Consider the following 23,615-nt stretch of genomic DNA (forward strand, 5'->3'; position numbering starts at 1 on the left):
ATTTTTCTACATTAATTTAAATAACTCCCTCCAGAGATGCAAAATGATGTTAAGCTGCATTACCTTCAGCATACATTACCTTGGTGTCTAAACCCCTACACTCTGAACTTACATTTTCACTATACAAGTCAAAACTGTACATCAGAAAAGCAACTATTTTTTCAGCTGCACTCCCACTCCTTTTCTGCTTCTCCATGTCATCTAGAAACCACTTCTCAGATTTTTCATTGGCCAAACTCTCAGTGGATGCTAAACAGGCTGCTATGTTCTTCACACAGTTTATTACAGTCAGGCTGGGGAAATATAAAGAAATCCTTAAAATAAAATTAAAAGCCTTTAGGACAGCCCAAAAGGTAAAGATATTATTTCTAGTTAACCTCTAAAGCAAGTTTGCTTTCTTTAGCCTTTTTGCTATCCTTACTTTGGTATTAAATTGTTTAAGCTGTTAATAAGGCCTTGATAGACCTAGCCTTAAAGAAACTCTCAGAGCTTTTTTGAGTCAGGACCTCATGGTGCAAGCTTTGCTCCTGGTTTCAATTTTACAGCATTATCTATCCTTGTTCTCTTGTCAAAAGTGCCAAAAATTCTCAAGCTATTTTGCTTTTATATAAAACTTGCTGACAGCAGCTCTCAAACATTAGAAACTTAGTGAGTGTGCAGCTATTTCCATCAAGAGTGTTTCAGAAATTCTTGAAACACAACAAAAATTAACAGCACTTTCAATTTGCCTAATAGCATTAGAAAGTTACTTAGCATCTTTTAAAAGTTGCACAGAAATCACAAATAAAGAGGGAAGCATGATGTGGAACTGCTATGAATAAAGAGTAAAATATACCCTTCTGCTGTGAAAAAAACCCCAAAATATATTCTCTAAAACATCAATATTTGAGTCCATTAAAAAAAAAAAAAAAAAAAAAGCTAGTACTAACCTAATTAATAGAGAACTACATTCTTTGGAAAAAAAGTTGTTTCCAAAGCTTGTGTGCTCCACAGATCAAAGCAGTGAGCCTACAGGGGCCACATGAAGAGCAAAACATCCCCACCCTGGAACAGGGAGTAACATGCAGCACTTGGAATAATGTTGTACCATGAAAGCCCAGCACATGCCTGTATCCTCCCCCAGCTACATGAGCCCAGCTGGGGACAAGGATCAAGGCAGCACATAATGACAGACTTTCTCCCAGTTGAGACAGTTTCTGAGTAATTCCTTGATTATTCTAGTCCTTCTATCATGAAAATTGGATTCTCTCTACAATAAAAGAGACATGCTAGCTCCAAATTAAACTGGATTCTCCAGTTCTTCAGTATGGAAACCTTCCATATGATGGAACACTGCCTAAGGGACCAGGTGCAGTTCTAACAGCTGACAGAACTTAATGGAACAAATACTGACAGCTACTTCTATGGAAGACATCACTGTTACCTGAGTGAGGTAGATAATATCTTTCAATTGTTTTACAGGATCTGGGCTCTGGGGAAGCTTGAAATGACGCCTAATCTCTTGAAGCATCTGAATATTGCCACCATCATGGTGCTGCCGATGGAGAGAAAAATTGCTTGTGTAGGACCAGTCCTCAGGGGAGGAAACCTTTCAAAAACCACAAAAGTAAGGTATCTGAATGAAAAGGTAGAATCTACATTTAATGACAGCCAGGATACTGAGGAAAGGATATCCATTACAGCCTAATGACATAATCCAAAACCTTACAACTGGTAGCTTATTTCTACACTGCCCCATGTAGTTATGCAAGGATTTTGAATCCCTAACACCCTTTGCTGACACTCCTTCTACAAATAAATGAAAACAGACATGGCTGCTGAACCCCAGAAGAGCAACTTTTGTCTCAGTGGCTTTTAACTTATTTGTCCTAAGGTTTGGGCTGGCCAAGGGACCTGAGTTTTGCTTGTACTCAGAGAAAATCAGAAACACACTAGATTTATGTGGAAGTATGTAATCTAGTCAAACACACCTAGGTACAAAAGTTACGTAAGTTAGTAAGGCTATAAATTCTAATAATATGTATATACATCTTCAAAACTTGCCTCTGATAACAAATGATCATAAAATAGCTTTTTTCAACTAAAGAGAACAACACAATATAACTCATTAAGTTTTTTTTGCCAAGTTTTCATTGTAATTACTCTCTCCAAACAATCTTATTTAAATTTGTTTCTTTTTAGGCTGGATTGAATAATTTTTATTTTTATTCATGTAGATGAATGTTCTGATTATGCTTCAGATAATATGCTTTGCCCAGCAAATTGAAAAGAATGTTCCAAACTCCTTTTGGTTGTATGCACAAATATTAACATCGCTCCCTGGACAAATGGATAAACAGGCATGATATGTCTCTGCTCTACTTTGCTAAGTAAGATAGAACATATAATAGCTAAATTTAGCAAAGACAAAACCAAATCCTCTTACATGCAATACATTAAGAAACAAATAATTTAAATGTAAGAAATTTGTAAAATACATAAAAATCAAAATATTTTAAAAGCCAGCACAATTCAGCTTTTGTCGTGTTTCTTCTCTTTCTCAAATACATCTCCCTAGATGCTACAACAGTAAACAGATGTAAGTCAATCATTACTGAGCTATACATTAAATAGAATTACTACTAGAAATAACAGTTTCATAACAGTCTCTCATCCAAACAAGGTCCCTCTTGCAACATCAAGGTAAGTATATTGAACACTGAGGAGGGAAACAGAGTATGGTTTCATCCCCTCCCTCCCCACCAGCACACACCTCTATCCCACCTGTGCCATACTACACCTAACAATACGCTGCTACAGTCTGGACGGGAAGAGACTCATTGCCCTCACTAAATGAGAGCGAAAGGGACAGGAAGGTGTGGAACCCAGCCTTACCTTTTCAATTGTACTGAAGGAAGGCCAGGATTGAAATCCATACTCGGAAGCAAAACGAGTTTTAGGATACACTGTCCAGTTCCAGCAGTCACTGTTGTAGTCATAGAAGTGTGTGTCACCATAATGGGTGTCGTAAGGATCCCTGGAAAGCCAGCCTTCTTTAACTGACTCCAAGCCATTGGTGGGACTGGATGCAACAAAAGGACGACTCTTATCTTCCTGGGATTTTAAAAACAAAACAAAACAAAACTACAACCCTCTTACAAAGTGATTGGCTTTTACCATCTGAATACACAGACCATTTTTTGAAAAGAGGGGGTTGGGAGCAGGGAGACATGCTTTTTCCAAATTTCTGAGTCACCACTTAGGAAACATTCCCTTTTTATGTCCTAACATTCATCATCTTTACTTGCTTAATTAGCTTCTTACTTATGTTCTTGGAGGACAGCTGGGCATGATTCTGCTTGCTCTGCTGTTCTGAGGGATTCTCTCCTCACATCGAGAGATTCTCTATCTTTATATGCCTCTAAATTCTTAATGAAGGCTATTTAAAGTGTGCCTTGTGAAATATATACTCAAGGAACATTAATATTTGAGTACTGTGACTTCTTTATGAAAAATTATTACTTTTGCAGTGTTTTTGCAGGAACAAGGCCATGATTTTCTCCTTTCTTATTAAAGAGTCACCTAAATTTAGTCCAAAAAAATCCAAGGTATTCTACTTTTAATGCTTGCATGGTATCATTACAGGTTATTGTCATTTTAGCTGGCTCTGCATGCTAAGACAGATGAGACTACAAGAAGGGTTACATTTCAAATTGCTCAGAGCTGCCTTTATTTATAGCCTCAGTAGACTTAGAATACTAAATCTTTTAAGAGTAGCCTACAAAGTACTGAAGGAATCCTTTTGCAGGTATAATTAACTTAACACCCTACTTCTAGTAAGAGAGAGGCCCGAGTTAGTTACAAGTTACTGCAATTGGCTCAAACACATCAATGCACTCAGACATGTGCTTCATTTTAAGCAACAGTCCTGCTGCCCCATCTTTGTCTTTTTTTCTTGATTTGAGTAAGTAATAATTAACTGAAACAATTTACTGCAGGAAATCCTGGATTCCCTGAAATCTTCAACTCAAAGGTAGAAGTCTTTTCAAGTTACCAAGTCCAGTACTACTAATAGTTACAGGCTTCCTCAGTTGGCTTGTATTACACAGGACCTGAAGCTATCTCCCTCCATGGTTCCTTTTTGCACTCAAAATAGTTATTCTATGGATTTAAAATAAAAATGGGTCCGTCTTGGATGGCAATACAGCACAAGTATCAAGCCAGAACACCTCACTTTGTTGCACACACACTGGCCCCCCAAGTAATGTTAATCACAAAACCACCACGGCATGCCTCCACAGAAAGCTAGAATCTCCTAAGAGGAGAAATAAACCTACAAAACCTGTGCAAAATGGGTAGTGCCTAATCACACTAGACTTCATCAAGGATTCCAGGTGTTTGTGGACTGCATACTTGCCATTTAAATTTTAGATCAAAATGTTTCACTTTGTCTGCATATACTGTAGAATACCAATATTTTGTTTACAAAATCAATATAATGACTACACAGCACGAGTTCAATGTTTAGCATCTCTTTTGCTTTACCTGCTTAGAAGAAAAAATATTCAGTCACATTCTGAAGAAATAACATCTTTATAGATTTCTTCAACTGCTATTAAAAGACCTGAGGGTTGTTAAATGCTTTTCACAGTATTCTTCAACAAAATCAGGATAAAGGAAACCTGATCATCTAGATTAATTAACTAATGGGCAAGTTGATTTTTGTCCACTGGAAGTGAAGGCACTTGTGGACATACTAAAAGCAGGAAAGAAAAAAGAAGCAATATCAACTACACTTTCAAGTCTTACTTTACACATCACAAAATGTTAAAGACAAGTAATTTTTTTTTTTCCTTTGAGAATAACTTTTGAGTTTAGAGAGTTGTTTAGGAGAGCTGGGAAAGGACAATTTCCCAACATGCTCTTTCTCATGTCTTAAAATTATTAAAAAAAGGAAATGCCAACTTGCTCAAACATTAAAACCTTTTGCCAAGCCATATCCTCCTACAGTTTCTTAAGATTACTTACACTAAGAACTATTTCACGTATGTTGTTCACATAAAGGGTCACGTAGTCTTTGATATAGGCTCCTATGTCAGGATAAGGTATGGAGAACCAGTTGCTTGCAATTGCTGCCTCATTTTCATTGTTACCGCTCCACAGAATAATTGATGGATGAGATTTTAAGCGTCGTACCTGAAACACAACTTACAATTTCAAAGGTCAAGCAAAATTACTTATCTTAACAATGAAATTTTTTTTCAAAATCACTCTATTACTAGTTGAATTACATGTCCATATGTATATTATATATGCTAAGCCTACAATTCCCATTTTTGCCATACAGTTCACTATTCCCTCAGCTTGCCACCAGGCTCAAAGTTTTGTAATATACACTTTCAGAAGGGAAAACTTCTAATATGTTGACATACATCTGCCTTATGCCCATATGTACCATCCACCTCTACTCAGCCATGTGTGAAGGATAAATTCTGCGCAGTCTGCTTGACTGACCACTCCTGAAAGCAGTTAGAGTTCAAGATGATTTAGCAAGGTTACATTTTGTGTCTGCTACAGAAAGGTACACTAACAAACACTTCCAAACAACCATTTTTGGAAAGCTAACTTATACAGTCAGTCAATGAAAAATAGATAATGTGAAATTGAGCTTTGACACACGGACAAAATACCTGATGAGAAACTTCTGCTCTTACGGATTCCAAGTAATTCTGGTTGGTTGGATACAGCGCACATGCAAACATAAAATCCTGCCAAATCTACAAGGGAAAAGAAAGATTAAAATAAACTGTCAACAAGTTACTTTACATACTTGAAAAATATATGCTATTGGGATGCACAATCCTTTGTTCAGACAGAAAACAAATCACATTCACCATGGGGCTCAAGTATGTGCATACTCCACTGTGTTTATCCTCGATATCAGGGTACTGAAATATTTACCCTCAGGAATGAGATCCTGACAGCCTACATTGAGGAGCAAAATTCTGCTCAGTAGATGAAGTTCTGTGAGTTCCAACAGAATAATCAGAAATATGAACATGGAGCAATTTGCAGCTGAACAGAACAATTTCATATTTATTTACTACTTTGCAGGTGTAACATCAAATCCCCATTACTTAATGAGAAGAGACAATTCTTCTGATGTGGTACTGAGCACATTTAACAGATGTTAATGTGTACTTGTTAAGAAAACACCTGCACAGAAAATCATCTTAAAACCAGCAAATCTGACCTAAGAGAGGCAGAAACAAACTAGATGCTTTAAAAATAGAGTGGTCTTTCTCTTCAAAGAAAGATCAAGTAGATACTACTAGAGAACAACAATCCTTTCAATTCAAGAACAATGAACTCCATTTGTACCTTGCAGGAGAATTAACAAAAAGGGGAAAGAAAGCCCAGTGACATGGATAAGATTTCTTGTTTACCTGTTTTGTTTTTTGAATTGCCATAACCTTGAGGTTCCGTCTACCTTATCTCAAACATTAATGAAAAGACCTTTAGAAAGAGCACCTTAATCCAAAGGAGTCTGTAGGAGACTCCACTTTTCTAAATGCTGTGCTACACAGAGAGAGACAGAGACCAGCTCCTCATACAATTGCATTTTCCTTGCTGTGAGAATATGCTTTTCCATGGCTCTTTTCAGCACACATTCCCTAAGGAAACTGAAGATAAAGAACAGGACAGTGGGGAATAATGGAGCCATTAATAATTGTTACGATCCTAACACTGTAAAGAAAAACCAAAGCTATTGCTGCAGAATCACTCATAATCCTTTAGTGACTATTGGTGTCAAAACTCTTCATTGAAAGAAACTTTTTCTCACTATTTCCCTCAGCAAGCTATCCTTAAGCACAGTTTGACTTCAATGCACTTTTAAGCCTTTGCAAGACCATCAGAAGAAACAAAACTAAAAACCTCCCCCACTGCCCCCTCCAGAATAAGGGTCTGATTTTCTGCATTTACTTGCTATTTTGGCTGTTAAACAGGATCTAAATCTTGCACTGAGTACTGTACAGACACAGATCTAAGTGGCCTACTTAAGGTGCCTAGTGTCAAAAATTAAAGAACTGTAAGTGCTCAGAAGCCTTGAAAATCAGGACACTCATTCAGATGACTAAAATAGATTGAATTTTTTTTTTTTTTTGCAAGTACACACATCTGAAAGCAGCAAGGTATGAATTCTGTTTCCCTGCTTCTTATGGTGTTGACCAAGACCAAACACTTCCCAGGATTTTTAATACCAAAAGTAACTTGGCCTTCATTCATCTAGTCACTACTCCATCAAAACTTATTAATGCATGCCTCCAAGTTCATATAATCAAAGGTACTCATCTAGGATTAGTGATTGCAGCAGGTGTTCACCTTACAGCAACATTTATATTCAATTATAGTTTGTTTAAAATGGCCCCTTGGATAATGCCTTCCATGTTTGTCTTTGGGCCAAATGAAAAGTTTGAACCAAAAACCCCAAACCTTTACAGCTATTGCTAAAAAGAGGAAAATACTTTTAGAAGAAATAAAATCCATTTCCATAACTGAGAAAAGCATGGCTACCTTCTACCTAATGGCAACCTTCTACTATAAAGTTTCCAAAATATCACAGATTTAACAGACAGCCTCTGTAATCAGAAACCATTCAAATTATAAAGAACTTAAAGAACCCCAACCAGCCAACCAAAAAATCAGGTTAATCTGACCTCTCATGTTGATACTCTACACTGTCCTTTGGAAAGATGGCTAGAACTAATGTATTAATTCTTTTTTTTTTTCCATTTAAAGTGGATTGTCATTTACAAGTTCTTGTCAGTTTTTAAGTAAGTATTCTGTGTTTATTGTTTTTACCATTATTCCTATTTCATCACAAATATCGTAAAATTCATCTTGTTCATACACTCCTCCTCCCCAAACCCGAAGGGCATTCATGTTAGCATCTGCTGCAGACTTCAACAGTAGCCTTAGTCTGTCAAATACAAAAAGGAGATATACAAGTTTTGTAAAGTATTAGTTAAGAGTTTCTAAGTTTATACAAAAAAATTAAGAAACTAATGCCCCTACCGAAAAAAAACCCCAAATCTAAATCATTAGCAGGCAATCTTAGATTTACAACTCTAATAGAAAGTATCAAAATACTCTGGCTTCTAAACCTGCATGTCTGGACAGAGCTCTCAAAAAGCAATTTTTTGTGCAGAAAAAGTTGCTTGCTACTGTTAAGAAATAGATGGAGTGACACACGTGTAAATGCTTTTACAGAAGTATTGGCAGGACCAGATTTAGAAATACTATGTTTTATTAATCATTTTGGTCTTTTCTCCCCTGATATTACTTGCTTTGTATCGTAATTGCTTGAATTCAAATTCTCTTTAAACACAATCAGGAATGTATATTCTCTTCCTGAGTTCCATAATGAATAGCAAGAATAGGGGAGTGAGAGGGTGAGGAGAAAGACTGAGACTGGGAATCTCATTTTAAGGGTTTTAGGCTCCAGTCATTTCTCCTTGAATCATACTGGCAGCCTCTAAATTGCATGTGTGTGCACACTGCACCATGCCCTGTTGTCCTGGTTCCCCAATAACCCAGAGCAAAGCTTAGACCAGGTACAGTGGAACCCCCATCCCACCTGCATCTCCAGGGTGCCATGCACTGAAATCCAAGTAGAGCCTAGATGAGATCAGGAGAAGGGGAGAGGCAACCATGCACCTCTGTAACCCTACATGACATGGGTTAGGACACGGATGAAGTGTACATCCTCTGACTACCAATGGATGTGCCCAGACAATAAGGTCAAACAGCCTAAGGATCATCCCTAAAAATACCTGAAAGGCCAGTAACTATGAACTGCAAAGAAGTTGCAGAAGTGCACCTTCCCACCAGAAATTTCATCTACATGCCTTGAACATCACTCAAATCTATTCATGTTAATTTAGCCCTAATTCTGAAGCCTCCAACCCACAACAATTAGTATCCTACCTTGAAATTTTTACCCATTAAAGCCAACTTTTGATCAAGGGTGGTATAGAGAGAATCAGGAGGAGGAAAACATGATCCTTTATCCTTAGAGAACATCAAATGTGGCTTACGTGTCATAGGTCACTCTGTCCTGGAAAGAATCTGCTGGAATCCAGTTTGAGCCCTTAATAAAAATGGGTCGGCCATTGATTCTGAAGTAGAAACTCAGACCTGGTGAGCCAGGAATAGGCTCCTGAACAAGTTCTACTGTCCGAAAATAAACCTGTGAAGACATGAAACTTAGATTTAAAGGTGACAAAAAAAGGAATTAAAATGCCATAAATAAAGGAAACCATTACAAAAAGGGATTGAACCGAACAATAACAGCTTAGAATTTGTCAAGGAGTCAAAAGACATGGTCTCATCTCTAAATTCCTCCTTGCATGAAACACACTTTGGGTCAGTAGAACACTACTAAAAAGAATTCTTTCAATAAGCCTGTTCACTTTCTAAAGTTGTTATCACATTAAGAGAAAGCATGAGCAAACAACTGTACGTGTGCACACAAGTATGTAAGGAAGAGACAGATGAAGTTTGATTGTTGCAGAGTTCAGTCAGAAGTCCACTGAAGGCCTGAAAGAGGAACACAGTAGTTGCACCAGATCAGAAACACCATGTAATCTGCAATTTTTTCTACCAGGAGACTGCAGCAGCTCAGTTTTAAGTCTTGTCCCTGAATGCCTAGCATCAGATTCAGGTAGTACAAGCAAGATCTCCTTTTCCTGCTCTGAAATTATACCTTTTTAATAGGTATTTGCACTTACAGAGCAAAAAATAACCATGCAAACACAAATGCCAGTTTGCAAGTGAATGGCTCTCTGGCCATCACAGCTGCGTTGGAACAGCACAATCAGCAATAATGTTTCAGAAAGATCAGTTCAGCTAAATAAACACCCTGAGTAAAGTACTAAAGATAAAGCACATCTCGAGCAGAAGCCAGACTTTTACAGCTGCTCTTTTAGCCTAATATATGGCACTGTGATGCTGAAACAAGAACACATTCCTTTTTCCTGTTGCAGGTGGATTTAAAGCTCTCAGGAAGTCGTTCCAGACGTTTTCTGGGACTTCACTACAAGCAACAACGCTGATCTGAGTGGTATCTTGACTGCACTGACACAAACAGCCATGAGGGAGCAGTTAACGTACTGCAACAGCACTGACCCTTTATTTGTACAGACGCCTTTCCCACCTGCCATATCTGCTCCTGCACACCTTCAATCTCTTCCAGAAACCAGCTCTTTCAGGGAGACTTTAAATGATTTCTCCTGCATCCTTATTCCAGTTCAATTTCTTTAGTCAGAAAGAAAACACTTTTCCTTTCTTGTACCTGTTGCTCATCATCATAGGGAGAAAACTGGAAAATTAAATAAAGGGAAGGAAACCTAATAGTAAATTTTAACCAAAATGGATTTGGGTCAGGAGGGCAAGAACCTAACTTTTTCTAAACTACTCCTAAGACAGCAACCACTCCTCTCTCAGATGACTATTTGCTTTACCTTTTCAAAAGGTCAGCTTGTAGAGAACAGCCTGTTCTCTCTCTGCCACAAGCTTCAGCTGAGGGAAGTATCTGTCAGTAAATCAGGCTAAAATTAACCTAGTTAAGTGCAAATGATACACCTGTCTTTAAGACAAAATGCAATTCTTTATTTCACACACCAGACATGTCTGTAGTTCAAAAGGGAAATTATTAATCCCACTATGGGACTCCATTTTCTGAAAGTTCAGCTAATCAAAAATCACACATATAGACAGAAAACTATTTCTAGCATAGGGAAGAAAATCACCACTTTTTGCTTCCTCCTTGGTGCTTCTAAGTTAACTGGACAATTATTAACCAAATACCTGGATAGAGACAATGCATGTGACAAATCAGATACATTCGTGGGGATCACAGATCACTGAGCTCAACCTAAACAGCTCTGCATTGTGGCAATGACCATTACTAGAATTTTGCAGATTTAGTTTAACATGAGAAGTTGAATTTAAATAATAACCAATGTTTCATACAGCTTTCACAGTTACTCTAACTCCTGAAGGCTACAAAAGAAATACTACAGTATGAGTACTGCACTAGCAAAAAAGTTCTGACCTTCCTACAGTCAATTCAATTACTCTGAGAAAAACTCCTCAGTCTCCACTGCAGCTCTTTTTTTATGGCACAAAGTGGAACAGGACTTGCAGTTGGAGCTGCCAAGGTATTTGGGATGTCATCTTAATGGATGTCATCAGGCAGGTTGGGACTGTCTCAGAGTGCATTTGTAACAGAGTATTTATCTTACTAACAGAAGTAATGTGATACTGCTTTATTCATGTTCAAGTAGAACTCATGCAACTGGCCAAACCCAAGGCAATCTGAGAGGCTGAAACACTCAGCCAGGACCACCCAGGCAGCAGGAGCAAGAGTAAGAGCTCCTTAGCCTCAGCTCACATTTCCAGGCCTTCAACATGCAGTGCAACTCCATTGTTCCCCCAGGGCCAGCTGGTAACAGCACATCTTCCTGTTCCTACTTCAGCTTCCTTTTTCCTTGGGGAGTAAAAGAAGGGCAATGGGAGACAACCAGCATCTGGCATGTTTGGCTACATGCCCTTCTGGCTACCAAGACCTTGGCCACCTTGAAATCTGTCTGATAGAGCCTGAGGGCTGAACATTTCTCTCAGTCTCGGGGCATGCACAAGAGGCTCTCTAACTACCACAGACCAATCAGCTGGTTCTGGGCATAATTATGAAACAGATACCTGACTTTATCAGGCACATACAAAGGCTTTGTATATAGTTAAGTGACCTGTGTATCATATTTGGCATTCCCATATTTAGCAGTAGGAAAAGTAATAAGGATGAAGATGCCTAGAGCTGAAAGAAGATCACAGAACAACCCAGCAACCTAACAAATTAGCACACAGCATGAAAGTGGTGTGAAAACTACAAAGCCAGAAAGAAAGACTTCTGGAAGTCATGCTAAAATGCCTGGAGGGTAAAGAGTGTGTAAAGGGATGGAGGGAAAGACAGCTAGAGGCCACAATGTCCAAAGTACAAAAATAGCCTTAAAACCCAAAAAACTCTGCATACAGTGCTAGAGAAATGTGCATATACAAAGATGGGGAAATAAAACTGAAAAGGAAACAAATGATTCAGAGGGCAATGAAAGAGGTAATAAATGCCTTGATGTAGGGGACAGCAAGAAACAAGCAACTTATCAATAACAAACAGGACCCTCCATCAAGAAAACCAATGTCACTGTGAGATATGACTGTTTCACATTATCCTGAGAAACAAACTCTAGAACAAAACATTCAAATGGAAAACCAAACCAAAACCAAACCACATCCCATTCTGGATGTTGGCTTTCATTCTGCTTTGGTTTTCTGCTACTCTGAACAGGAATGACTAAGTGCTTCTCTGAGCCAAAAGGATTCCTAGCACTGTTGGCTAGAGCTCTATAGACCTCATGCAAGAACATACTGGAAGGCCACCCAGAAATAGTCCCAGAGGATTAGTTAATGTTTTGAAGACTACTCTAGCATGTCAGAATCCAGAAAGTAGTTCAAGCTTAGAGTAGCCAAATCTGACATAAGATCAAGCTGTGCTTTCTCACATGTACAGTTCTCATGGTTCAGTTTTCTCCTGTCCAAAGTTAAGCAGATACTCTTATGGACACAAACCACTTGTGAAATGGCTCACCACTGTTTTTTTTTTCTGGGGGAGCAGGGAAAAAGGGTGGAAATCAGAAATTTATTGTTCTAGTCAGTACAACACGTACAACAGAACTGACAACAAAACAACTTTCAGGAACATTAATCCCTGATTGTATCTCCTGAAATACTCAAAGTTCTTATTAAGCTATATGAATGTTGCTGTTCAGTCCTGCTGACATGAGAGAAAATTATGCTACAAATGAAAAAACTGCATACAGAGCCCTTTTCCACTCATACAGCTCTGAGTTGGGGGTGATGGTGCGTGTGCGTGCATGTGTGTCGGTCGGAATCTGAGACAGAGATTCACAAAACGCAGGAAGGATGACCAGACTTCACACTGTAAGCTGTAAGGCTTCATATACTGGTTAATTCACAATGCCCACTACGTGGTGCATTCACTTTTTTACCACCCCTCTTTCCCCTTAAGAAGAAAAAATAATAGGTTTCTGTTGTAGACCATCCAATGTTGTAGACCAAGTCCCTATGATCACAGGCTAAAAAGCTCTATGAAATATTCTGACACAAGCACCCAAATGGAAATTATTAGCTTTCCTATCATTGTGCAGTTTTCACACAGTAATAACAGAATTTTCCTTTTTAGAGGCTTTATAGTCATATTTCCTACAACCAGTTTTTCCAACTATAAAAACTGTTGTAAAAAAAACACACCATGTGTTAACTTGGTGTGGTTTTTTTATTGTTTCAAAATTAGAACACTAATAATAGCAAAGAATTATTATTATTATGACTTCATAATCAAACCAGGGGCTAGTCCTATAAAGAGTACAACACCAGAATCTAGTAGTTTTTTGTAAATTTTTTTCACATAAACAAATGTAACAGCAAAAAGCAGTTTAGATGCCTGGTGACCAGATTAGTTTTTTTAGTAAAGCAATACACACCAGAAACATCTAATAAATGCATACATTTATGTGGTTGTTTCCACATGCTCATAGCACAAGGAAGCCAGTCTAATATCTATGATTTTTCTTTTTAATAGACAATTGGAAATTACCTCTTCTAGGCTTCTTAGTAAAATCAAACAGATAATTAAACAACCACTGTGTTAGGGGAACCCTTATGCAAAAAAACCCAAATATTATTTCTATGGTCGTATTTAAGACCTTACCTTTTCTTAAGCCTGAAGCACATCTACCACATTCTAATAAATAAATGTATGTTAGGTTTTTAGGAATGTGTTTATCCCATAAATTTTTACAAACTGAATTAGCAAGAAAAATCTCAGTAATAAATCTTTCCGTGATCTTATAAAAATTTAAAAGGGGTTTTCAATGTATGATACAAAACCAAAAGCATGGTATATCAAGTTTAGAAGTGCTGTTTCCTTTTCATAAGCTAGAAAACTTAAGAAGTAAACATCTTTTCTCTTCTGAGATTTCTGGTTAACTGTAAGCCATGTTGCAGCCACAATATCAGCAAAGGCATCCATACAAGCTAAGACTACCAGAAAACAGGTAGCCATATGCTGTGACATTAAAAACACTCATTTCTCATTAGCATTTTCACATGAATATTACAGCTGAGCAAAACATGTAAGAGCTCTAGATACCTGCTATGCAGAGCCGATGCACTGCTAACCTTGCACTAACAGTGCAATGCCAGATATAATTAAAATTTAGGGCTCACCTTTGAAAACTTCTCAATCTGGCATCCTGCCTCCATCATGAAAGTTGTTGTCATGTTGTATCCAGTTTGATTTCCATGTCCATTTGGCCACCAAGCCTCCACTGCAGCACTCTTGAACATACAAGGGAGAAAGTCTGAGCAACATGTATAACAAGAGGTATCAAATGCACCTGGAGCTCAGATATCTTTGTGTGAATTACCACAAGCCTAACGAGGTTTTGTGCTTCAGCTGAGACATGCTAACTCTCTGTCAAGCTGCAGCTCTGAGGTGAAAATCATTTAAAGAGAGAACTGTGATTTCTTCTGCTGAAGCCCAGGCTGTCACTTCATTTTGTGAACACTACAGGCCATGAGCACACCTAGACATGCATGCATACATCTAGCTGCTACTCCTCAGCTGAGGTACACTGACACACTATTCCTCCAAACCCCAAATATCTGTGTCAGGAGGAGCAGCCATTTTTCACTGAGCTCTGTATCCTACACCTCCTCTCACTGATTCTTTTATCTATCCCATGGACTATTCAATATACAGCAGTAACACTTTTCAGCTGTGACTCTGGTGATACATACCCATACTTATGTCAAGCTTTTAAGCCAAATTCTTTCGTTCGTTCCATGGTTTTTTAATTTGTTTCTCTATGCTTCCTAATCACATCATTAGTACTCTGTAATATTTACAAACATGAAATACAATTGCTAAGATAACAGAATATTTATCTTCACTCTAACAGCCTACTTCTGCCACTCATCCCTGTTGCCAGCATTTGCCAGTTGAGTGCATAACACAGAAATTGTGGAAAGCAAGCAATAATGCATGCAACCAAACAATGGAGGAGTGAATAAAGTCATGCAAGGAGTGCCTCAATCATTTCAAACAAATTAAGGCCAGAAAGCAGCCCAACAATATGCTTTGCTGTAGCTATACTTAGACACAACCATGAACATATCATGAATATATCTTCCAGTTTTTCTGATTCAGAATTATCACAACTGCTTGTGAGGAAGGACTGATCTCTGTGCTGCATGGATACAAACGGAAGCACAGACTCAGAGTGTGCCTCGACAACAAGGGAGTGTTCGCAGCTGCCTGGAACGACTAGATGTCTCATTGGCCACTAATGATGTCACCCTTCTGCTCACCACTAGCTGATAAGCAAAATGCTGTCATGTTGGCAGCACAGCACTTTTGTGTGGCAACTGCAGGAAGGCCGATACACATCTCAGAGATATGCACCACTCAAACACCTACTGACTCCACAATGTAATCTGCAATAAGCTCTTAACTAGAAATAAATTTCTGGTGAGGTCTCAGTATCTAACATGCACCACACAAGTCTGTGTACAGAGTAAGAGCTCTGTTAGTCTCATCCATACATGAGAATGCATTTCAGGGCTTCTCATAAAATCAGCTGACGTGAATTCATGCAGCTAAGCCTTTTGTGCACAAAGAATAATGAAACCCTGCTGCCTCTGCTCTGAAGGAAGTGCTTCCTTCCAGACTTGCAGTTGCACTATACTGACAGATCTCTTTTGAGGCTGGGGTGAGACAACAATGGGGTGAGACAAACAAGAAAAATAATTTTTTGATTTTGCAGTGCCAGTTTAATGTAATCCATTAAAAAGCTAAGCAGACACTAATGGTTGTTTTAAATGAAACTGGGTATTGGTAATTGCTCAAGTAGCTTGCATGTCAGAGGACAACAGTAACAAAAACTGCATGTTTCTATGCTTCTGTGTCAAAATAAAACAAAGCATCTAAGTACACAAGCCACAGAGTGTGCATACTGGAACATAAATAGCCCGGTCACTTTCTCTCCATGCAAACAACTGACAACAAGTGAACTCAAAAACACACACACACACAGGCAATGCAGTCAAACTGGGAAAACAGAAGCAGCATTACACAGCAATGCAGAAAATCAGCAGAGCCAGTAAAATACAGAAGAGCTTGAAGGCAGACCATCTAATGCTATTAACTGCCATTGTCAGTTGTCAGAAGCCCCAAGTTCCTGCTCGAAGCACAACACCCACCCACACATGTGTGTCCTGCAGCAGTGAAGCTTCCATGGAGAACTCCATCAGGTGTGCCTTCTGCTGTACCTGCCAGGGTTCCCATGCTCCTGGAGCCTGATTCTTTAATTAAGTTCACTCCTCATTTGAGCACCCTCTACCAGTCAAAAATTCCTCCTGAGATTTGCCCATTCAAAGCACTATAAGCGAATGTAAGGAGTAGTACTCCACAAAATTTTCTTTGGCTTTTATTTACCTGAAAGAGTATCTACTGAGAGGTTTGAGGAATGTTTCCTCTCTCTCCTGGGAGAATCATATGTACTGTAGTATATTCTAATCCCAGTCAGTCCAGTAAACAGCAGCATGTGAGAAACCTGCTGCCAGTCAAGTGAAGTGACACAGGGTATCCAAAGGTTATTTACCTAAATAACTCAAAAAAGGCCATTTAACAGTGGTCAGTGATGACATGATCCTTTCCTAAGGCTTCATCACCTTTTTGGCAGTGAGCTACATAGCTCCCCAGACATGAGATTATAGAAAGGAAAAGAACTGTTCTCCTACCCTGTAAGGGACACAGAACTGTTGTTAAAAAGTCAGGAACACAGTAAGGAATGGAAGGAAGGCCTAAAACTGGCATGGAGGCAGCAAGTCATGCTGGAAACCAGGGGAAACATTTTGTAGCTGAACTAGCTTTCCACACATACCTCCTTACCTTGTTGATGTTTACAGGCAGCACAATGCTGCCTTCTCCAGGTTGAAGCTTCACACTGAATGTTTGCTGTGTTTGTAACTTGGGAATGTTCACAGTCACAAGACCTGCAATTGGCTTAAAGCTGACTACATCAAAAATAGACTCGACTTCAAGACACCACTGCTGAGCACTCTTTACTAAGTGAAGGGGGAGAAAAAAAAAGGAATTTAAGAATTATGTTTATATAGCTACTAGTTAACATGATCTTTTATTAAAGAAAAGATTCCAACTCTTAAGATTAAATTTAACAATTTTCAGGCTGTGCCTGAACCAGCCTACATAGTTAATCTGCTTATTTAGTGTGTTTTGACATCGAAGTCCAATGGAAGAGAAAAGTGCAATATGATTTATGTTTCTTAATTCTTTTTTTAATTCAAAGCCATCCAAGCTTTTTTTCTCAGAGTTCTGTACAAAAGTCAGAGACCTTGACACCAGTCACTTCATTAGGAAGGAATTTTTTCCCACCAATTCCTATAGACATTGTATTTGCTTTTAGTCAGCACTCATATGAACATGGTACTCTTTGGGAAAGATTGTAATCACAAGCCAGTACAATCACTTTTGTCAATGAAACAAAAACAGTATTAACAGAAAACGAGCTGAATTCATCCCAGACTCACTGGACAAAATGAATGGAGCTACGCTGGGGATGAATTAGGCCTACTGTGTCTAGACTTGATGGGCTATATCTTTATGTCCCTTCTCCCACCCATGTGTCGCAAAAGAAACAAGTTAATGACTTCTCTGAGATCTCTCTGAAGTTACCACAGAGCTTCCTCTCTTTTACAGAGCTTACTGTATAAGGAGAGCCAGGGTCAAGGGTACTCAAGATCTATGTGTAAATTTCCCACTAACTTCAGCAATTGAATTGCCTAGCTACTAACATAGCCTGGCTAATCCTATACTTCAAATATTACAGATTAACATATAAGCAAAAGCAAATAAAGCAGAAAACAAGGAGAACTAGAACTAATGCACATTTTGTATACCCAAACTACTAATAACTTACTTGCTTTTTTCATTTACGTAGTCTTGTTATATAGTCTAGCTCTCCTTCCTCCACAAGAGAAATAAAGCTTACTCCAAAAAAACAAAGAATTGCATTCAGCTCTGGTGTGATTTTCACTGTTTTCATAGAATGAAGAGCAATGATTGAGTTCCCAAGTTTATATTACACCCAGCATTACCCAGTGAAGACCAATTGTCTGAAATGTGGAAATGGTTAAAAAGTACCCACCCTACAACAGACATTACAGTGCATTTTTCCTCCCTTACAAAAGCACATAGAAATTACAACCCATTCTTAACTGCATGAACTGTGGGGTCTAGGCAGAGAAACCAAGAACAATTAATCTTTTACAGACTCAGTGTCCAAAGGCTATGACACTAAATCTGATGAACAATAAAAGTACATATGCAGCTTAAATTTAGGTTGTTCATTTACTCTTTCAAATGTTATTAAGTCTGAATACTAATAAGCTCATGCTCTGGTTCCAAGCCACTCTGCTGAATGAAAGAAGTTTGCTCTCTCTCCACTTATCCAGAGGGCAAGACTTTACCTACTAGAAGGTGGAATTGTGGGAATGTGGGAGGGACCAGAAAAGATTTTTACTGTAACTAAATTTTAGAAAGCACACGGTTTGTGCTGGGGCTTTCCATGGAAATTCCAGTCACGTTAATTCTAGCTAAGACCTGCAGCTACTTCAGGATGCTTTAAAAGCAGCCGTGGCGTGATGTCTTCCTCTTTTATTCATACACAACAAATCACCCCAGTGCAGAGGACCCACGTGCTAGCCTTTACTTCACTGAAGACTGGGATCAACAGGCTGTGGAAAAAAAGCATGTGGGTGGTCTGCAACAGGGCATGTCACCATTTGCAGAAAGTTTCAAGGGAAAATTAACTGCTTTTGCACAGCTGCAATGATCTTCAGGACAAAGGAGAGGAAAATCAGAGACCACTGCAAGAGAGGAAACCGGTTTGGCAAGTTAGGTAGCAAGAATGCAGGAGGTTATCCTCTCCAATAGCAGCTTTAACAATTATCCTTGCATAGCACAAGTGTTTTTCTCTCTCAGACTGCATGTTGTGTCCTGAGAACTCAGCACTCTTCAAACTCTGCTCTCTGTGCATTTCTCCTTCCAACACAAAACCAAATTCCCATAACAGCTTTGCCTTCATTTTAAATGAAAGTGAGACAAAAGTAAGACATATTTACAAGGAGTCTTAGTGAAAACACATGCCAATAGAAAGGAAATTTTCCAAAACCAGAGAACAGGTGCTAATCTCAATTATACTACATTTATTTTTGCAGCTATTCGGGGATTTTAAGCAAAAAAAGGATTCTGAATTCTAACATTTTCAACAGGTATTGTTTGTACTGAAGTACTGTTTCAATACATAATAAAGGTGTACTGTGGAAAGTGCTACACACCAAGTCATAAAAAGCCCATAGAGCATTTCCTAAACTGACAGGTAACTGGGCTTAACAATAAATGGTTTGTATTCTAAAGGTGAAACCAATAAAAAGAAGAAACAAGATACTTACCAAAGAAAGGAGTGACAGAAAAGTAAATCAGGTGATAATAGTTATAGGCCTCAATCCTAACATCTTTCCAGATTCCTTGAGTGGGAAAAGAAGGGCCCCAATCCCAACTAAATGAACATTGCTCCTAGAAAATAGAATGATTATGTTACAACTGCCTGCTTTTCACACATTGATGCTGTGCCAGAAATAAAAGACATTTGCTATCTGGGAATAAAATATTGACAATCCACTGAAAGAATTTTTCCGGTTTCTATAAACCCAGAAGAGCCTACAGTATTTTTTTCTTACTTCTCAACCAAAACTTTGCTGCTACTACTTGTATTATATAAAAAATTAAATTTTGTATTAAACATCCATGCACATAGAAATTTTGTATTACCGAAAGAGCAAAACAACACTTAGCATATCACTTTAAAAAATGCCAACAAAACCCCAAAAAGTAAAAATCAAAAAAACCATCCAGGAGATTACTCTCAATTCAGCTGTGAATTATCTTAGTTTGTAATGTGAGGATTTAATTGTATACCTAAATGTCAAACTAAGCAGAAAACTGACAGTTAGGAATGCTACAGCATTCTAGAAGAACAGTATCAAATTAAAAATCATATATGAAACAGTGTGTCTCCTATTTTTAGTTTTAACAGCACAGAGTAATTAATACAAGGAAATAAATGGATATGTGTATTTGTGTAGTTCAGTCATGTTCACTGTTCCTCCCCTTTTTATGGTTCTCTTATACAAAAACAAAGGGAACAAAAACATGGTTGAGAAGTAGCTTAGTTCTGGTACTAACATCAGAGTAACTGTCAGAATTATAAAATGCTGGTCAGGCAGAGATCAGTACACTAATTTCCATTTAGCTGTTTCCAAACCTGGTCAGACCTCTACTTAACAAATCCCTTGACAACATCTATTCAGCTGCCCTCCAAGTTTCACACAGCCCCAGCCCCCAAAGCAAATACAATAGATCTCCTCAAGTCTTGTACAGTGACACACAGTTCTAAATTTAGAGACTAATAACTTACAGCCAAGGCATACTAATTTGGGCAAACCACATTGCACAAGCCTGGCCTATCCCTTGCGTTGCCAGTCAGCCTCCCTGTCTATCAAATTGCAAAAGAGCCTGCCAGGAAGCAAACACTGCACCTATTTCAAACAGAAAACCAGGGATAACGTATTCTTAGAAAACATGTCCAATTGAAAGCCATTTTGGCTTTATAAAAATAAATTAATCACTGACAGATTGGAAGGTTCCACTAAAGATACTGCAGAAACTGCTATCAGAAACAGTATGTCACAAGGACAATATGCCTGTATCACTGGAGTTCATTAGCAGCGACAGGTTTGTGTTCTGCCACAAACTCCTACTCAGATTTAGATAAGTTTACTGCACTTAATACTGCACCTGAAATGTGTAAACAGCTCTCCATTACTTTCAGATGGGAAACAGCCAGTTTATAGCAATGTCCTAGCATGTTTGTTTACTTTTAAATGTGACATAGCTGCCGTTGTTGCCATATACTTGGAACTCAAAATGTTTCTGGAAATTTCTGGAGCAGCTTCCAAGTACAGTCAAAAAACTCATTTGAGGAAAAAGCACTATTTTCCTACAAATTTAAAGGTATAGCTCAATGAAGCATAAAATCATTTCATGTCTTTTCCAAGCCTCTCCTTGCACTGATTTCTGAGAAACACAGTGCGCTCAGAAGAATGAATAAACTTTCTAAAATGTAAAGAAAATAAAATTAGCAGCGAGCAGAAATAAAGACAGCATCTTAATCCTAAAGGATCTGTCCAGGACAACATGGAGTCCATGTTTACATTAATGAATTTTAAAGGAAATTATATCCAGGTTTAAATTTACAAGATCCTAGTCATTTTTTGAGGAGCCTCTAGAAGGACTTTATCAGAAAGTTTGCAAATAATTAACAAGAAAGGCATTTAAGTGGAGGCAAATGTGCAAAAACACCCAAAAAAAGAAATTAGAAAATAAGATCATCTAAACATTGCCTCTATCTGCTGCAAAGCTATCAGAAATACACGAGAGGCTACTCAAATGATAGCTTGTCCTGAGTTAAGTTTTAACAGCAAAGAAGCCATATCTTAAGTTAAAGTTCCTGAGGTTCACTCATCTATATTTCTCTGGTGTTTTCATTGAATATGTACATACATGTCACACTTCACAACACTAATAAGATGAGAACAGGTCCCCTGTTAGATAACTAACACTTCTTGGGACATGCCAGAGCTGCCCAGTATAAATAGCACAGCACATGAGCAACAGCAAACACAAAGCTACTTGGATGAGATTTTTACAGCCTTGGCAATACAGACTGGTATTTGCAACAGTGAACTCTATTGTCTGCATACATTGCTAAACCCACCCAGTGGATCAAAATGTAATGATTACACATTTCCCAGTGCTATCTTGCCCTCTTAGTAGCAGGTCTCCTTGCTGACTCTTTGATGAAAACAGCCTTTTAAACATTCTTATCACTTAGATATGAAGCCTGGCCTACTCATGCCTCTTGTAGTGTCAACATACAAGATTATGGGTTTCTAGGGGGATGGGAGAAGGAAACTGCAATGAAAAATATGCCCTACTTATAAAACAACATTGCAGGTTTCAGAATACAACTGTAAGGTGTATTGTGGTGGATTCCTCTTTCCCAGCCTGAAGCCAGAGACAGTTCTGTCCCTACCTTTCTGATGAAATTAACATGGCACTCTCCATTCTGCACAGGTGGAGGGCACGCCGGGGGGATGCTGTGTGCTTTGTGACATCTGCTCTGCTCTGCTGCATATAAAACAGCTGACAAGAAACGGACTTCAACAAAATTGACCTCCTGGATCACACTGGTAATATCAAAGCTCTAGGACAAAACACAGAACAAAACCATTACAGTGCTGACATTTATATATGAGATTTATAATCACTATTACATGGGGATTTTAATACCATACATATATTATTCAAAAGCTTTTGAAATACAGTCTCAGCATGCTATGATTTTGAAGGAAAAGAAAAGCTACTTTGTAAACTGAAAATACACAGAAATGTTACACAGGAATGTTCTAGATAGGAGGAGATGTTTCTGGGCAAACCACTCTCCTCACACCAAGCTCTCATTGCAGGCTGCAGCACTCTTCTTGCACACAGAACTGCTTTAAGGACAAGGACAAGAAAAGAATCCTTACCCTCCCTCCTCATCCAGAACTCATCTGCACCTTTGGGAAGACACTTTATTCCAATTCAGAAAGCTGCTCCATACAGGAGTGCCTCCAGATCACACTGTGCTGCCAGCTCATCTACCTACCACAAGGCACTGAGCTGCCTTGTCCATGAATGTTGCAAAATTGTAGTTCATCCCCCAAAATTAAATTAAATCCTCATCCCCCGAATGTACAGACACACATTCTATGCCAGTTCCAAATGAAGTATTTGGGGGCTTCCTCACCAGGTCACAAAATCCCCTTCAGTGTGGCTGGACTAAAGGAGAAATGTTCCATTTCAGAATTATTCTGTGCTATCAAGACATGGTTCCAATGGCTAATACTCATTTATTCCTCAGAGCGCACATTTGTGAAAAGCCAACTCTTGGCAATTTTTTCTAGTTTGGGAGCAGCCCAGCTAGAATCACTTGTTTCTGTAGCATACAGCAGGAAATTAGAAAGCAAATAGCATTCCCCAATCCAGAGCCTTCAGAGACTCCTTCCTGCAGATGTTGTTGCCATGTGGAACAGGTGAACAAGGCAGGAGTCTGGGTCACAGTAATCCCAGACTCGATTTAATGCAGTACATTCTGGTTTCACAGTGAAGGCCATTTCATGAATTGTTACAATCTGATACAAAATGAAGTTGCAGAAATATGGACAAAATAATACCACTTCCTAGCTTTACAGAGCTCACTACTGACAAAACTTTAGATACTCTCCAAACAGTAAATAAATACAATTTCATA

At 38.5% G+C, this 23,615-nt stretch overlaps 1 protein-coding gene across 9 annotated transcripts in view; it reads right to left on the minus strand.

The window, feature by feature from the left end:
• Window positions 1-23,615, minus strand: part of MANBA (mannosidase beta) — a 52,144-nt gene that overhangs the window by 18,256 nt on the left and 10,273 nt on the right. For 8 of the 9 annotated variants that reach the window (XM_033513887.1, XM_033513885.1, XM_033513883.1 and 5 more), the window contains 10 exons: window positions 22,356-22,526; window positions 19,654-19,777; window positions 17,072-17,247; window positions 14,347-14,457; window positions 9,078-9,229; window positions 7,843-7,960; window positions 5,670-5,756; window positions 5,008-5,175; window positions 2,875-3,093; window positions 1,424-1,588 (listed from right to left, as the gene is read on the minus strand). In XM_033513887.1, the coding sequence (XP_033369778.1) occupies window positions 1,424-1,588; window positions 2,875-3,093; window positions 5,008-5,175; window positions 5,670-5,756; window positions 7,843-7,960; window positions 9,078-9,229; window positions 14,347-14,457; window positions 17,072-17,247; window positions 19,654-19,777; window positions 22,356-22,526 (1,491 nt within the window). The remainder of the gene's footprint in view (window positions 1-1,423; window positions 1,589-2,874; window positions 3,094-5,007; window positions 5,176-5,669; window positions 5,757-7,842; window positions 7,961-9,077; window positions 9,230-14,346; window positions 14,458-17,071; window positions 17,248-19,653; window positions 19,778-22,355; window positions 22,527-23,615) is intronic. The other variant, XM_033513888.1, reaches the window with a different exon arrangement.

This window comes from Parus major, chromosome 4, assembly GCF_001522545.3.
Source record: "Parus major isolate Abel chromosome 4, Parus_major1.1, whole genome shotgun sequence".
Taxonomy (NCBI): Eukaryota; Metazoa; Chordata; class Aves; order Passeriformes; family Paridae; genus Parus; species Parus major.